At 36.1% G+C, this 16,070-nt stretch overlaps 1 protein-coding gene across 7 annotated transcripts in view; it reads left to right on the forward strand.

Annotated features, from left to right (window-relative positions):
* The window catches only part of scrib (scribble planar cell polarity protein), a 1,177,936-nt gene that overhangs the window by 683,509 nt on the left and 478,357 nt on the right, over positions 1 to 16,070 (forward strand). For 6 of the 7 annotated variants that reach the window (XM_090386364.1, XM_090386369.1, XM_090386366.1 and 3 more), the window contains exon 27: positions 777 to 806. The exons of the other annotated variant lie outside the window; for it this stretch is intronic. In XM_090386364.1, coding sequence (XP_090242490.1) covers positions 777 to 806 — 30 coding nt within the window. The remainder of the gene's footprint in view (positions 1 to 776; positions 807 to 16,070) is intronic. 7 annotated transcript variants of the gene reach the window in all.

The raw sequence follows: 16,070 nt of genomic DNA on the forward strand, positions 1-16,070 counted from the left end.
AATATCTTCCTTTGATTTTCAAAACTATTTTTGTGCTGACATTTTAAAATTGTGTCTGCTATTAGTTGGAAATGCAACTAAGAGACGGCAAATCATACTGGAAAATTTTGAAATGAATTGTACATTTAACAGACACTATTTATTTTATTTGAATTGCATATGAAATGACTTTGGAAAACTGATACTCCTCATAGTCCCCAAATGCAAAATATAAATTTACATATGTAAGCCTGAATAGGTTAAATTTCATATTTATCTGTATTAAACTGGGGTAGTCAATACTTATCTGCTCATATTCACTGTTAGTGGATAAACTATAATAATTCTCAATTTCCTGATTTAGATTTAATTTTATCGACCCTAAATTGCATAGTCATGTAGCCACAATTAAATTATCTATATTTATTATTGTGTGAAATTTCCCTATTGATACAATTAATGCAAACTAATAATTAGGTGTAACATATACTAAAGCATAAAGCATATTCACGTTAAAATGTGTACTACTTTTTTTCTTTTTTTTTTTTTTTTTTTGTTTTTTTTCCAATTTCTAAAATTGACATCTTATAAAAACAGTACTGAATTCACTTAATGTTTAGATATCATTTATGTATGATTTGTGCTATTGAGAAATTCTAATTTCGCTACCAAAACACATTTTATTTAGTATTTCTCAACGTAAGTACTTACTCTATATGCATATGTGTAGTGTTTTGTATGCAGTTAATTTTCTGGATCATCATAATTATCACTTGTTTCATGCTCTACACTGGCAGATACTTGAATTCCAGCATCTTCCTGTACTTGTAAGTAAATTAAATTCTTCATTCATGCTCATATTTCTGCATGATATCTTGTCAAAACTACATGTGATACAAAAAAGTATTGATGCTTATGTGAGATATTAACACATTTAATTTTTTTTATTCAAAAAATGTTGACACCTTAAAGCATGTATGCATTCAGGTATTAACATTTAAATAGATGTTTATTATTTTTAATATTGCATAAAACTACTTATAGTTATTTATATTTACTGTGTCCAGTTACACACAGTTATAATATACCCGATAGCTTTTATAATTTAATTAAATATGAATAACACTGATTAAAACACATGACTTGTTTACCAAGTGAATATTATTATGTAAAAAATATTACATTAAGTAAGTTAAACTCCCACATAATAAGAATTATATAATTGGCAATGTTTCTGGATCCCATATTGAATCTCATCATCAGGCCTAATCAGAAAGATATGGTGGCCTTTATAACTTTAATTTAATTAGTGTTATTCACTACTTGTCATATTTGTATTATTATTTATTATTATTATTTATTTTTTTTAATTTTTGCACCATGGTGTGTGTGTGTGTGTGTGTGTGTGTGTGTGTGTGTGTGTGTGTGTGTGTGTGTGTGTGTGTGTGTGTGTGTGTGTGTGTGTGTGTGTGTGTGTGTGTGTGTGTTGATACAGACCTACCATATAGTGGATTGATCAGTATGGTTTCTAAGTGCACATTAAGTGGCTTTGTTCAACCAAGCAGTGGGAAATTAAACTTTATCTACAATAAATTAACAAATGAAGTTTGTTGAATTAAAACAATCTAATGATATAAATAAATACTATTTACTTGGGTAGGAGAGGTTGGAAATAAAACACACACACAAAATCAGTAGATGTTGACTTATATATGATTAGATACACTGTAGGTTGAGAGCTAGATGCCCTTTGTTCTCAGCAGTTATCATTTTGTGTGTGTTTGGCTATTTCCTTTATATAAGTGATCAGAAATGGAAAAGAAGGGATGCATTTTACTGATGAACTGAAATTCAGAAGTAAGAAAAAGAAATATGATAATATGAACCTTGTAGTATCATAGTCCTCCATTCTTCCCATACTGTCTCCCTGAAAATATGCAAAATAGCATATTCAGAAATAGAATGTATCCTAATGTCTGTGTGTAAGTGTGACCTTTTCAATTTTCTAACAAATGCAGAGGTTCTCGGAGTATGAGGGATGATCCCTTGGGGGTACACTTTGTTTTTGGTGAGTGATTTTATGAAGCACTTTTTTTAACAAAATATGGACAAACCATCCCACTAATTCAGGTACAACGTATTTTTCATTTCAATCTTTGAGATTAAATGCATTAATATTATCATGCACTTAATTTATAAACATGTATACTCTAGCCAAATTTTATGTCAGGTCTGTTAATTTGCAGTTCTTCTGGAAGATGTCCCCATCTTCCAGAAGAACTGGCCCTGAGTGCCAAGCGATAGTGACAAGCGATTTTCTTCCTGCGAATATAAAGTGATCTCCCAAAGTGTTATAGTTTTGATTCTTTTCTAGCGTCACCTGTTTTTTTGTTTACTTGAAGAGGTTCTGTACTTTAAAGGACAAAAGTAAGAACCGAGAGAGGAAATCTACCTTTCTTTTTTACTCTATATATTCACTACTAACCCTTTATTTACTTCAACAACCGCTTGGTCACTGGTGGCACCGCTCCTGCCTCCACGTGGCGGGGCCGGTAATCTGGGGGATAAGACAACCCCCAGGGCTAAAAGGAGCAGAAATGGAAACAAGTGACTTTCCATGCTTAGAGCCGAAGAGCTCTCAAGCAAATGACATTCATGACACTGACCATGACTTCTCTCTATCGAAGAGAATGAAGAAAGACATTGGCAGACAGGAATTACCAGCATTCCTAATAATACATTCTCTGTCAACACAACCTGTGGGCAAGCTCTCCCCCTTTATCATTCAGAGATGCCTCGAACATGCCGCAGGTTCACCAAAAATGGTGAAACGTCTCCAATCAGGAGATTTATTAATAGAGACCACCAATCCTCGACACTCTGAACTATTATTAAGTTTGACATCTTTGAGTGGAATCCCAGTTCAAATTACACCACATAACACCCTCAATTCTTCAAAGGGAGTGATCACTGAATGGGATCTATTAAACGTTCCTGAAGATGAGATAGCCCAGGAACTTAAAGAACAAAAAGTCATTCAGGCAAAGAGGATCATGATCCGAAAAGATGGCAATTTAGTTCCTACCCGGAGTATAATATTAACTTTCAGTTCTCCAAACCTACCACCTTCAGTCAAGGCAGGATATTTAAACTGTCGCGTTCGGCCATATATTCCGAACCCCCTAAGATGTTTTAAATGCCAGAAATTTGGCCATTCCCAGACAGCATGCCGTGGAGATGCAACATGTGCAAACTGTGGGTGTAAAACTCACACACAAACAGAATGTAAAGCACCAACCCCACAGTGTCCAAATTGCAAGGGCAGCCATCCGGCATACTCCAAAGACTGCGACCTCTGGAAGTTGGGGAAAAAGATACAAAAGTATAAAGTTGAAAATAAAGTTTCCTACCAAGAGGCAAGAAAACAAATAAAATTAAATAATCCAAAATGCACTTATGCCTCTGCTGCTTATAGTCACCAGTCAATAGCATGTCAGACAGAAGTGTCCATCCCTCCAGATACATCGATCTCAGACTGGGCTCGATCAGTCCTCTCGGTCCAAAATACATCAAAGGCAGTCGATCAATGCAGTAATACGCCACTGACAATTCCATCCCAGAGACTTCCACATTGCCAAGCAGCGGAAAAATTAGATCCAGTTGAGGTGAAGCAATCTCACCCCTCAAGCATGGACACCGATGATACCACCAACTCAGAAGATCTGCTTGAAATACATGCAGATGATGATACGGAAGAAAGCAATGACTCAAGACGCCCAAATTTTTCAAGAAAAGAAAAATCAAAACACGAGAGATATAAACAAGCCTCTCACAAAAAGCAAAGACTCCTCTTCTGCTCACAAAACCAAATAATGGAACAAATCTTACAATGGAATTGCAGAGGTTTTCGCAGAAATATTGATGACATCTATGAACTAATTAACCGTTACAATCCTGCTGCCATATGCTTGCAAGAGACAAATCTAACAACAAAAATATCTGTTTCAGTCAAAAACTATACTATCTTCAGAAAAGATCGATCTGAAACTAACAGCCCCCATGGAGGAGTAGCTATACTAGTGGAATCAGGAGTTCCCTCCAGGCACATTCCATTACAAACACCATTAGAAGCTGTTGCTACCCGTATAGTAATCGGTATCACACTGACACTAGCCTCAGTTTATCTTCCGCCGAATCAATCATGTACAATTCAGCAACTGTTAAATCTAATTTCCCAATTACCACCTCCTGTTTGTTTACTAGGAGATTTTAATGGGCATCATCCATTATGGGGATCTCTGGTCTTAGACGGGCGTGGCGAACTCATTGAAATGTTACTTGACCGAGAAAATTTGACACTATTGAATAATGGCTTACCGACATATATCCATTTTCCTACTGGGTCAACCAGTGCAATAGATCTCTCAATTTGCTCTCCGATCCTCTTCCCAACTATAGAGTGGGCAGTACATGACAATCCTCTAAATAGTGACCACTATCCGCTGATCTGTAGTATTCAAACCACCCATTCCAAACAAACTGAAACAAAAACAAAATGGAAATTTTCCAAAGCAAACTGGACGAAATTTACCAGTCATGTATCTTTTGATGATGACACAATAGAGTCTTCTACTATTGACACTGTCACTGATCATATCACAATGCAGATACTAACAGCAGCAAAAGCCGCCATCCCACAGTCTCAAATAAGAAACCATCGGCATACCAATCACTGGTGGAATGGCAATTGTAATAAAGCGAAGAGAGAAAAAAACAAAGCATGGAACACCTTCCGCAAACATCCCACCACTGCCAACTTTATTAACTTCAAGAGACTGAGAGCCAAAGCTCGTTATATCCGGCGGAAGGCGAAAAAAGACTCGTGGATAAAATTTGCCTCCTCAATCAACAAAGATACTGATACCCGAATAATCTGGGAACAAATAAAGAAACTAAATGGTAAATATCATAAGTTGCCCTCTCCTATTATTAATTGGAATGGAAAGGAGATCTCATCTGTTGATGAAATTGCCAATGCCCTAGGAACGGTGTTCTGTGAGTTGTCCACCTCAACTGCATATCAACCCTCTTTTCAAAAAATCAAAGCTGAAGCTGAGAAAAGGAAACTAGACTTCAAAACTGCATGTCCTTTTACCTATAACCAACCACTCACAATATCTGAACTGAAAGAAGCTATATATACCTCAAGAAACAGCTCTCCTGGCCCTGATGGAATCTACAATATAATGACTCAACACCTCAATCAGAAATCACTAAATTGATTGCTAAACTTTTGCAATAGAATATTCTCAGAACATATATTCCCTACTTCCTGGAGACATTCTTATGTAATAGCCATACCTAAACCTGGAAAAGACCATTCGATTCCTAACAACTATAGACCAATTTCTCTAACCAGCTGCCTGAGTAAGACTTTGGAAAAAATGGTTCACCATCGACTCACCTGGTACCTTGAATCCGAAAACATAATCAGTAATAATCAGTTTGGCTTTCGGAAGAATAGATCTTCCCTAGACCTCATGACCAAAGCCGAATCCAACATAAGAAATGCATTCATCAGAAATCAACATCTCGTCATGATATGCCTTGATATAGAGAAGGCCTTTGATACCACGTGGCGCTACGGTATCCTAAGAGATCTCCATTCTATTCATATGAGAGGCCATTTACCATATTTTATTCAAAGCTTCCTTCAGCACAGATCTTTCCAAGTGAGGTACCGGCAGGCTTTATCTCGAACGTACATTCAAGAAGAAGGAGTCCCACAAGGCTCTGTTCTTAGTGCCACTCTGTTTGCAATACGAATAAACATCACAAACAGCATTCCAAATACCGTTGACTCGTATCTCTATGCAGATGATCTTACCATATCCTGTCATTCCCAGAATATGAACTATATTGAGAGGCATCTACAAATATCCATTAACAACATTGAATTATGGATTGCGCAAAATGGATACAAACTGTCAAGCCACAAATCTACAGCCATACATTTCTGCATGAAGCGAGCAATGCATCCTGAACCCGATTTGCACTTGGCCGATCATCCACCACCAATTGTGAACAGTATTCGCCTCGTAGGGCTAATTTTTGATAAGAAGTTAAACTTCCAGGAGCACATCAAGTATCTAAGAACCACTTGCATAAAGAAAATGAATATACTCCGGGTCATCTCCAGTACATCTTGGGGCGCCGATCGTTATACCTTGCTCCACTTATATAAATCTCTAATTAGATCTCGGTTAGACTACGGAGCACCTGTTTATGACTCAGCTAGAGAGAGCACCTTGGCCCGTCTTGCACCCATCCAACATTCTTCTCTTAGGATAGCCCTAGGTGCATACAGAACATCACCAGTTCAAAGTCTTTATGTTGAGGCTCACGAACCTCCACTTAGCATAAGACGAAAGATGTTGCTGATAAACTATTCAGCTAAAATCAAAAGTCTGCCTACTCATCCGGTTTGGCCACTGTTGCATAATCCTCAATTGAAAACCCATTATACAAATAAACCTAGAACAATTCGACCTTCTGGTATCAGACTGCAGAATCTAACAGAAAGCTGGAATATTCAGCTTGATAATATCATCAGAGAAAAAAAAGATCCGGATCCCCCGTGGACTAACTTCACCCTTTCTTCTGATGAATACTTTGAGCAATGGGGTAAAGGCTCTATATCAGATATTAACATCCAACAACTACATGTTGCTCACTCACAAAAGTACCCACACTTTACCAAGATCTATACTGATGGTTCGAAGTCTGACAGTCGAGTGGGTGCAGCTGCCGTCTTCCCTAATACAACTGTCTCAATTTCACTTCCAACCGAATGCAGCAGCTACACTGCTGAACTCCATGCCATTAAGCTTGCTCTGGAAAACATCTCGCAAATGTCAATAAATAAAAGTATAATATATACTGATTCACGGAGTGCTATTCTAGCTTTGAAAAGGACTTCCCCACCTAAAAATCCTTTGTTAAAGTTCATAAAACATAAGCTGATGCGTCTTCATGAGCATCAGAAGACTGTTATCTTTTCATGGATCCCTGGCCACAGTGGTATTCCAGGAAACGAATGTGCAGACAGTGCTGCTAAGCATCCTTCCATCATATCCTCAACAGATAACCTAGTCCCATATCCTGATTATAGACATAACATACGGAGAACATCTATGGAACAATGGACACTTCTGTGGAAAATGCAAACCAATAACAAGCTATTTCAAATAAAACCTGAACCACAATTATGGACTTCTAGCCTTCGGAAAAATAGAAAAGAAGAAGTAATTTTAGCCAGAACTCGTATAGGTCACACTCACCTCACACATCTCTATCTGCTTACAGGAAATGATCCTCCGCAGTGTGCACACTGCTCGCAACCACTTACAGTAAAGCATATACTCCTTGAATGTATATGCTTTGTTCAGCTCCTTTGTTCAGCAATGCTCGACGAATGTCTTTTAGTTTCATTTCTGATCTACAGCAACCTCTCTCTCTGAATAGCATAATAGGTAAAGAAGCAAATCTCTCTGAATTCTTTTTGTATATAAAACAAATAAAAATGTATGACCGTTTCTAACTGCCCACGGTGCAGTTATCATAAGTAACTCAATTAATTTAGGAGGCGCAATATGGCCTAAGTAGCTCTTGCGCCAGAAAACACCACAACAACAACAACAACAACATCCAGAAGAACTGCAATGAATGAATATTTTAAGGTAATTTTAAGAACTTCTTGAATATTTTAAGGGGAGAAATAAAATTTATGAAATATTTTAAGGAGGGTGCAAGGTATAAAAGTTTGGGGACTTCTGAACTAATGTAATCACAAGTGGAGGAATAAGATCAACTTCAGATTGTGTTGTTTGTTTACCATCCAAGCATGCCCAAAACTACATAAAGATTCACTCCAGCATAACACAGTTTTCAGCACACTGCAGTCACCTCTCTCTCTCTCTCTCTCTCTCTCTCTCTCTCTCTCTCTCTCTCTCTCTCTCTCTCTCCATTAATAAATAATATAACAAAAGATATTGCAATTAACAACTCTGACTGATTATTGGTTCAACACAATTAGCTCTACTCCCTTATTCATGAAAAATGTGTATTTGTAAATCTTAACAAGTATAGCTAACTGTTCTGTGATCATAGGTTTCTCAAATTAACACAGACCCGAAATCCCGATACTCAGCTTTATGATAAATTTGTGTTAACTTAAAAATTTTCAAATTTGTTAATTTATATTTTGGATGAGAACAAGTTAAAAGCATAGTTTTAACTTTAGTTCATAATTTTTGTACAGTTTAAGAAGCACAACTCTCTTGACATCAGTTTTCACTTCAACAGTTGCTTGGTTTCACTTTAAAGTTAAACCAAGCAATTGTTAAGTCAATTGCTTGGATTCACTTTATGTGAAACCAATCAATTGACTTAACAGCCAAAATTCTAATATTAATACAAATTTTAATGGTAGTGGTGGCCACCAGAAATTACTAACTAAAATAGACACCTTACTGTTAACATTTTAATCTTTGTCCAATTTATAATTAGCTTAATTGAAAAGAGAGAATTTTCCATCCCATACAATAAACATGTTTTAAATTACTCAAAAGTTTGTTGCAAAGTTTGCTTGTCATCAATATGGTCTACCTCGCTGTTAGTAGAATGGTATCCCATAAGTAAACACAGTGGCCAAAGTAAGCAGAACGAAGACAGTAGTAAAAATTGCCTCACCTTGGCTTTTCGTTTGCAAGCAGGTTCTTACAGAAAGAAAAATTTTAATAATTTGAACAGATTACCTCCAAGGAAATGATGCAATGTTCAGTAATGTATGTGTATAGGCTGCTCCAATGGCATTGATCTCCTTCTGTAATAGATCATGCAGTTTGGAACATCTGATAACTTGTATTAATCTTCCTTTTCAAACTGTAAATTCACTGTATCTTGTGTTGTTTCTTATATTATGCAGAGCAAAAACATACATTTACTTTTGAAGACTTCAATAACAATAAATGTGAATTTGTTACTTTATTCTGTTTTGCTAACTTTTTCTTCTCTCAATGTTAGTTTTCTGTTTTTCATGCATGTCTTGTTGCTGCATCACCTCAGTTACCTACAGAACGTACAGTGCTGCCAATGGTGTAGCAACAAAAAGAGTAAATGCTCACATAATATCAAAAAAAGTCATAACAAAACAAATAAATAAAAACAAGCAGTAACAACAGGAAAACAACATCATTGAATTAGAAACATTTACAAAGGCAAGTAATTACAAAGATTGAAGTTTTCAGTATGTTACTAGCTTAATAAAAGTTCAGTAGTCCTGAATACAGTAATACTAATGTGATTTCTGGCTTATTCCAAAGTTCATTTAAGTATAATTTTAGCACAGGCCAGAATTACAAAAATTGCCAACATATTGGTGGACGATGCTGTTTAGTAATATTAACTTAACAGATATTTAGAATGAAACATTCCATATATCCCTTTCTTTTCTGTTAGTTTTAAGTTATATTTTAAGTACAAAGAATCTAGAGATAATTTTAGTGCGCATACGTATATTGATTTTATATGTATGTTTTATTTTCCCCACGCCTTAGTATATGGTTTTTATTTGTAGATTTATTGTAAATACTTTTATTTTCCATTTCTTTGCCCAGAGTTCTACAACATTCTTCATGTTTACTATTTCTGACCTCTATGGTTTTATCTATCAATAAAAAAAAAAGTCTTTAATTAAAAATGAAAATGCTGACTCGGATATTTTACAAGCATTAATTATATTTTATCTTCCTGCCCATGTTAAAGCTTTATACCATATTCTTTGCATGTTCACAATTATGTAAAGCATAAAGCATCCATTAGTGTGCCTGTCTGTCCATCCATTCTCTCACATCAAACTCAGCATCCAGTTAGTGGATTTTCATGACATTTTATATTTAATTCTTTTTTTAAAGATTTGTCAAGCCATCCCAGATTTCGTTATAATTGGACAAATACAAATCCAATCTCCTCCACACATAATTTGCCCAATTGGAGCAATATGGCAATTGCTCCAATTTGGAAAATAAAGGAATAGTTAAGTGATAGGTGAAAGAGTAGTTATAGAAAGCCACTGCTCTGTATATATAAATGAAAGGATGTTTTGGATGGTCAAGCATTAATCAAGAAGGAGAAGTCACTTCAACACCAAATTTTCAGCATGTGTTCTGTTGGTACTTGGGAAGATTTTAATTCCTTTCTCAAGATAATTCTATCTTGCCCCTGCTTCCATAGAAATGTTGCTGTAAATTTGGAACAGCAGTTTATTTTTGTTTCTTTTCAGAATTTTAAAGACGTATTTAGAATATTCTTAGGAATGTTTGTACCAAATTTCTTCAATAGGTTGATACAGTTTATGTCCATCCATGTCTTAAATACTCATATAGATTTCATTTATGTTTGGGAGGTCATTAGCATAAAGAGTTTGCTCTGTTGCAAAAGCAGAACTGTCTCATGACTACCCATCAAACATTACATGGTGAAATTTTGGTTAACACTTGGGTGCAGTGTAGTACACTTCTGTTTACTCTTGACATTAACTACTGCCAATGGTAATGGGAAGATATTTTGTTTTCACAAAGATGATGACAATTATAATGGTCTTATAGACTATTTAAATTCTTTTCAGTGGGACTAACTGATATTAGCAAATGCCAACTGGGAAATTTTTTGAGTAAGAGTTATAGAAGGCTAAACTTTTTTATACCATGTAAGAAATATTGTTCAAAGTTTAGACCTAAATGTTTGTCAGACAAACTGATGATAGTTGCAGAGAAGAAAAATGCATTGAATAATCATAAATTATTAGGACACATAGAAGCTTGTCATAATTGCGAACTAGTCTACAATCAAGTTAATGGGGGGGGGGGGGGGTCTAGGCATGCTAAGGCAGATTACCAGAGATTTTTAACAAAGAGAACACAAAGAAAATTAGCAAAATATTCTTTGCTTATGCTAATAATTGACAGGAAGCTGGAGAAAGATCATTGCATCTACATATAAAAGAAGCAGAAAAAGGGGTAATCAAATCTTTAGCTATCAATAATGAGAGAATCTTAGATTCAAGGATAATTCCTACAATCTTAAAATGTGTAAATGTCTCTCCTATTCACAGTAGTGGCATATAATTTCTCTCCAAAGGGTGAAGTAAGTAATTACATACCTGTAAGTTTGACTTCTGTGTCAAAGAAAAAAAAAAGTAATGCAGTTTATCATCTAGACTGGTCCCGGGTGCCAAGCGTTATAGTGAGCAAGTGATTTCCAAGTGATTCATAGAGTGTTTACTCAAAGCCACAGTTCTTCAGTTTGAAAAGTTTTTTACATTCTCATTAATCAATAACAAACTTAGTCTTATGAACTGTAAGCAAGTTTAAGCCAACCGGGCTAGCTGGGTGGGTAAAGTGCTTACCTGGCAACCCAAAGGTGGCGGCTTCGAATCCTGCCTCGCGCTTGGATGCACCAACAACTAACAAAAAAAAAAAAAAAGCAAGTTTAAGAAAGGAAAACAACCTTTCTTTCTTTTTTCTTTAGACTGACACACTAACCTTTATTCCACTTGGTCACTCTAGTGGCACTGCTCCTGCTTCCCCATGGCAGGGCTGGTAACCTGGGAGAAGAAATTCACTCTCCCAGGGTTGAAAGGAGCAAAGATGGAAAACAGTTCATAACCACCTTTAGAGCTATCGAACTCAAAACTAGTGACAAATTATACTGATAATGACTACTCTCAACTGAATAGGTTGAAAACAACCCCTCAAGAGGAGATACCAGCTTTCCTCATCTTACATTCACTATCAGATCAGCCTCTATGCAAATTATCACCCTTCCTAGTGCAGAAATGCTTTGAGTCTGCTGTTGGTTCACCTAAATCGGTGAACCAACATTCAAGAATAACTCAACCTCAACATTCTGTGAAGCTATTAAAGCTCACAACCTTTGGAGTACACCCAATAAAAGTTACTCCCCATGCCACCTTAAACTCCTCTAAGGGAGTAATAACAGAATGGGACTTATTACTTGTATCAGAAGAGGAAATTGTCCAAGATTTATATGATCAAAAGGTCATCCAAGCAAGGAGAATCAAGACCCAAAAAGATGGCACTCTGGTTCCAACAAGGAGTATAATTCTTACTTTTAGCACTCCTAACTTATCAACATCTGTAAAAGCAAGCTTCCTGCATTGCCATGTCCAACCATACATTCCGCATCCCATCAGGTGCTACAAATGCCAAAAATACGGACACTCACAAACTGCGTGTCAAGGTGAGGCAATATGTCTCGGCTGTGGTTCAAAGGAACATAACCAATCTGACTGCACCATTACCACTCCGCATTGCCAAAACCAAGGGTAACCATCCGGCTTTCTCAAAAACATGTGAACTGTGGAAGCAGGAAAAAAAAATTCAGAAATATAAAGTAGAAAACAAAGTGACTTACTCAGAGGCGAGAAGACAGATAATCAAAACAGATACAAAGCGCACCTATGCCACAGCAGCTCAACATTTCCAGTCTGTTGGAAAAAAAATTAAAAATCAAAACTAAACCAAAAACCTGTATGGGTTTCGGAAGAAACACTCAATCTTAGACTTGGTGATCAAAGCAGAAATTAACATCAGCAATGCTTTTGTAAGGAGACAACATCTGGTTATGGTTAATCTTGACATTGAGAAAGCTTCGATACCAGTTGGAGATATGATGTCCTCCAGCACCTCCGTTCTTTTGGTTTGAGGGAACAGTTACCCCAATTTATACCAAACATCTTGCACCACAGAACATTTCAGGTCAGATATATGAACAGTTTGTCTAAATCATTTGAACAAAAGGAGGGTGTACTGCAAGGTTCCATCCTAAGCGCACCTTATTCACTATAAGAATTACAAATATGACACAAGAAATACCAAAAACAGTTGAATCATACATGTTTGCTGATGACCTCATTATCTCCTGTCAGTCACAAGCTATAAATGCCATTGAAAGGCAACCTCAACTATTCATGGCCAGAATAGAATTGTGGATGCAACGGAATGTGAATATTCCATAGCAGAAAATAAATCAACTGCAATTAATTTCTGTAAAATACAGAAAAGCCATCCAGATTCTAAAATATATTTAAAAAACAACCCGATTCCTCTTACCAACGATTTACTTTTATTGGATTTATCTCTAGACTTAAGTGGAAAACTTAAGTTTTCCAATCACATAGCCTACCTTAGAATGGCCTGTCTAAAGAAACTAAAACATCTTAAGATGTTTAGTTTCCACTATCTCCTGGGATGCCAATAGACACTCCCTCTTGCATCTTTATAAAACTTTAATTTGGTCCCGCTTAGATTAGAGATCACCTGTGTATGACTCTGCCAGAAACAGTTCCTTGTTACGTCTGAATACCATTTAACATAGTGCCCTAAGGAGCCATGGGAGCCTTCAGAACATCTCCAGTCCATCTATATTGAGGCAAATGAATCCCCACTGCACCTCACATGAAAATCCTTACTATGTAGCTATGCTGCAAAAATTAAAAGTATTCCATCTCATCTCAGCTGGGAATACCTGTTTGACCCTCAGTATATAATGCTAAATTGTAATAAACTTAACGAAAACCTCCCAGCTGGTCTTAGATTGCACGAGCTGATGCCTAGTTGGAATATTAACTTTCAGCATATCCTCGAAGACATTACTCCTCCTGAACATTCCTGGATTCAATCCACACCTCCATGTGATAATTTTTTTCTGAGATGGGGAAGAGACTGCCTGCCAAACAACAATTTAAAGCAACTATATAAAGCCCACACCTTAGAAAACTCAGAGAAACTACTTATTTATACTGATGGCTCAAAAACAGGTGAAGCTGTAGGTGCTGCAACAATTTGCTCTACCTTCTCATTAGCTATGTCTCTTCCTACAGAATGCTGTATCTATACTGCAGAATTGTATGCAATAAAACTAGCCATAGACAATATAACCAAGCAGCAATTCAAGCAAGCTCTTATATATACAGACTCCTTATGTGCAGACTGCCTTTCAATCTACTACTTCTTCCCACCATCCCATTCTGAAACAAATCCAGTCTCAATTATATCAATATCAAACATCCAATCAGATGGTCACATTCTGTTGGATTCCTGGTCATGTCGGCATCCCAGGTAATGAATGTGGGATCGTGCTGCTAAACATCCTGATAATGGATCTTTCTGCCATCTAAAAGTGTTGATTATAGATCCATTATTAAAACAGCATGTAGGAATCAATGGACTGAACTGTGGCAAACTCAAGTCAATAAACTATTCCAGATTAAAAAAAGAACCTCAACCGTGGACTCTTCTAGTCTCATGAGAAGCAGGCAAGAAGAATTCATTTTGGCAAGACTCTGAATCAGTCATTCATATATAACTTATCTGTTCTTGCGTATGGGAGAGAACCCTCCTCAATGTTACTTCTGTCAATCCCAATTAACAATCAAATATATTCTCCTAGAATGCCCTCAATATTCAAGTATCCAGAAATCCAGTTTTTGCTCTCTATCCAACTTTCAGGAACCTTTGACTTTACAACACATACTTGGCAATAATGCAGATTTTGAAGCTTTGTTTCAATACTTGATAAACATTAATATATATATAATCACCTCTGATAACTATATTATAAAAGATTCCGCCATAAGTTAATCATGAACAGGCAGAATATGGCCCGTGAGGTCCTTATGTCAACAGCACAACAACAACAATCATCTTTAGTGAAATGCAGATACATGGCCACAGTCATATCTGACTATTCTGATTAGCTACAATTAAATTGTTACAAAAAGAAACTTGCAAAGAATAATTCTGACATTCTATACGTATGGAGCTTTTGATATTGTTCCAACTATACAATTGTTGTATAAATTGGGGCAATATGGCAAATTACTACTATGGATAAAGGAATGGTTAAGTGATAGTTGACAGAGTAGTTATAGCAAGCCACTGCTCTTCATGGACTAAGGAGGAACCACAAGGTTTATCGTATGATAATTTATTGGTTTTAATATTGATTAATGATATTGATATAGGTGTTTCAAGTTTGTCTATTTTGCTCATGAAACAAAAATGCACAGATGGTTAGTGAATTAAACATGGAATGCTTCTTCATGAAAATCTACATAAACTAGGTAGATCAGCTGGAAAATGACAATTTAAATTTGATATTGATGATGCAATATTTATCATTTATATAACAACAAACTGAAGAAATTGATAAGGAAAAAGATCTAAAGATAATTGTACAGTCCATATCATGATGGTTCTCTGAGCAGTGTAGAAAAGCTGCTAAATCAGCTCATGAGGTTCTGTGAGTGATATACAGAAACTTTTCCAATGGGTAGCAAGAGGTTATTATCCTATTGTATAAAGAATGGTTAAGCCACATCTTGGATATACTAGAGATCTATTTGTAGATCTATTAAAAGGTGTATAGAGAAGAGCAGCATCATTATTTGAAGAACACAAAAGGATATTCTTGCCAGGGAAGACTGTAGGTTCTGAAAATTACATTTCTGATAACTAGGCATCTGTGTTGAGTGAGACTTAATCAAAGTGTTTAAGGCTTTAAAATTTTGCTTTTAGCCAGAAAATAATTGATTGTTGGAGTAAACTTCCACCTAGTGTTGTGGAAGTGGAAGTGTGAATACATTAAAAAATATTGGTAAATTATTAGAAGGGATGATAGGATCATTATTACTATAAGAGCCTAAATATTACTGTATATTACACATGGCACTGTGCTGTTTGGCAACAGGTAGGATCTTTCGTGACTGACATTAGCCTATCACATTTTAGACACGTAGTTATTCAGAAACTGTGTAAAAGGCTCAACACTGCTACCATCTGCACTCAAAAATTCATCATATGAACTTTTGTTGATGATATTACACCTCTTATGAAAATGTCATTACCAACCATCACTAGCACAAAATTTCATTGAATGCAAGTTTATTAACATTTTCCTGAAGCAGGATAACGCATACTATCACATCACCCAGACACTGCTTCACATGC

The sequence above is a fragment of the Mastigoproctus giganteus genome, chromosome 12, assembly GCF_048544385.1.
Source record: "Mastigoproctus giganteus isolate SK-2022 chromosome 12, ASM4854438v1, whole genome shotgun sequence".
Classification (NCBI taxonomy): domain Eukaryota; kingdom Metazoa; phylum Arthropoda; class Arachnida; order Uropygi; family Thelyphonidae; genus Mastigoproctus; species Mastigoproctus giganteus.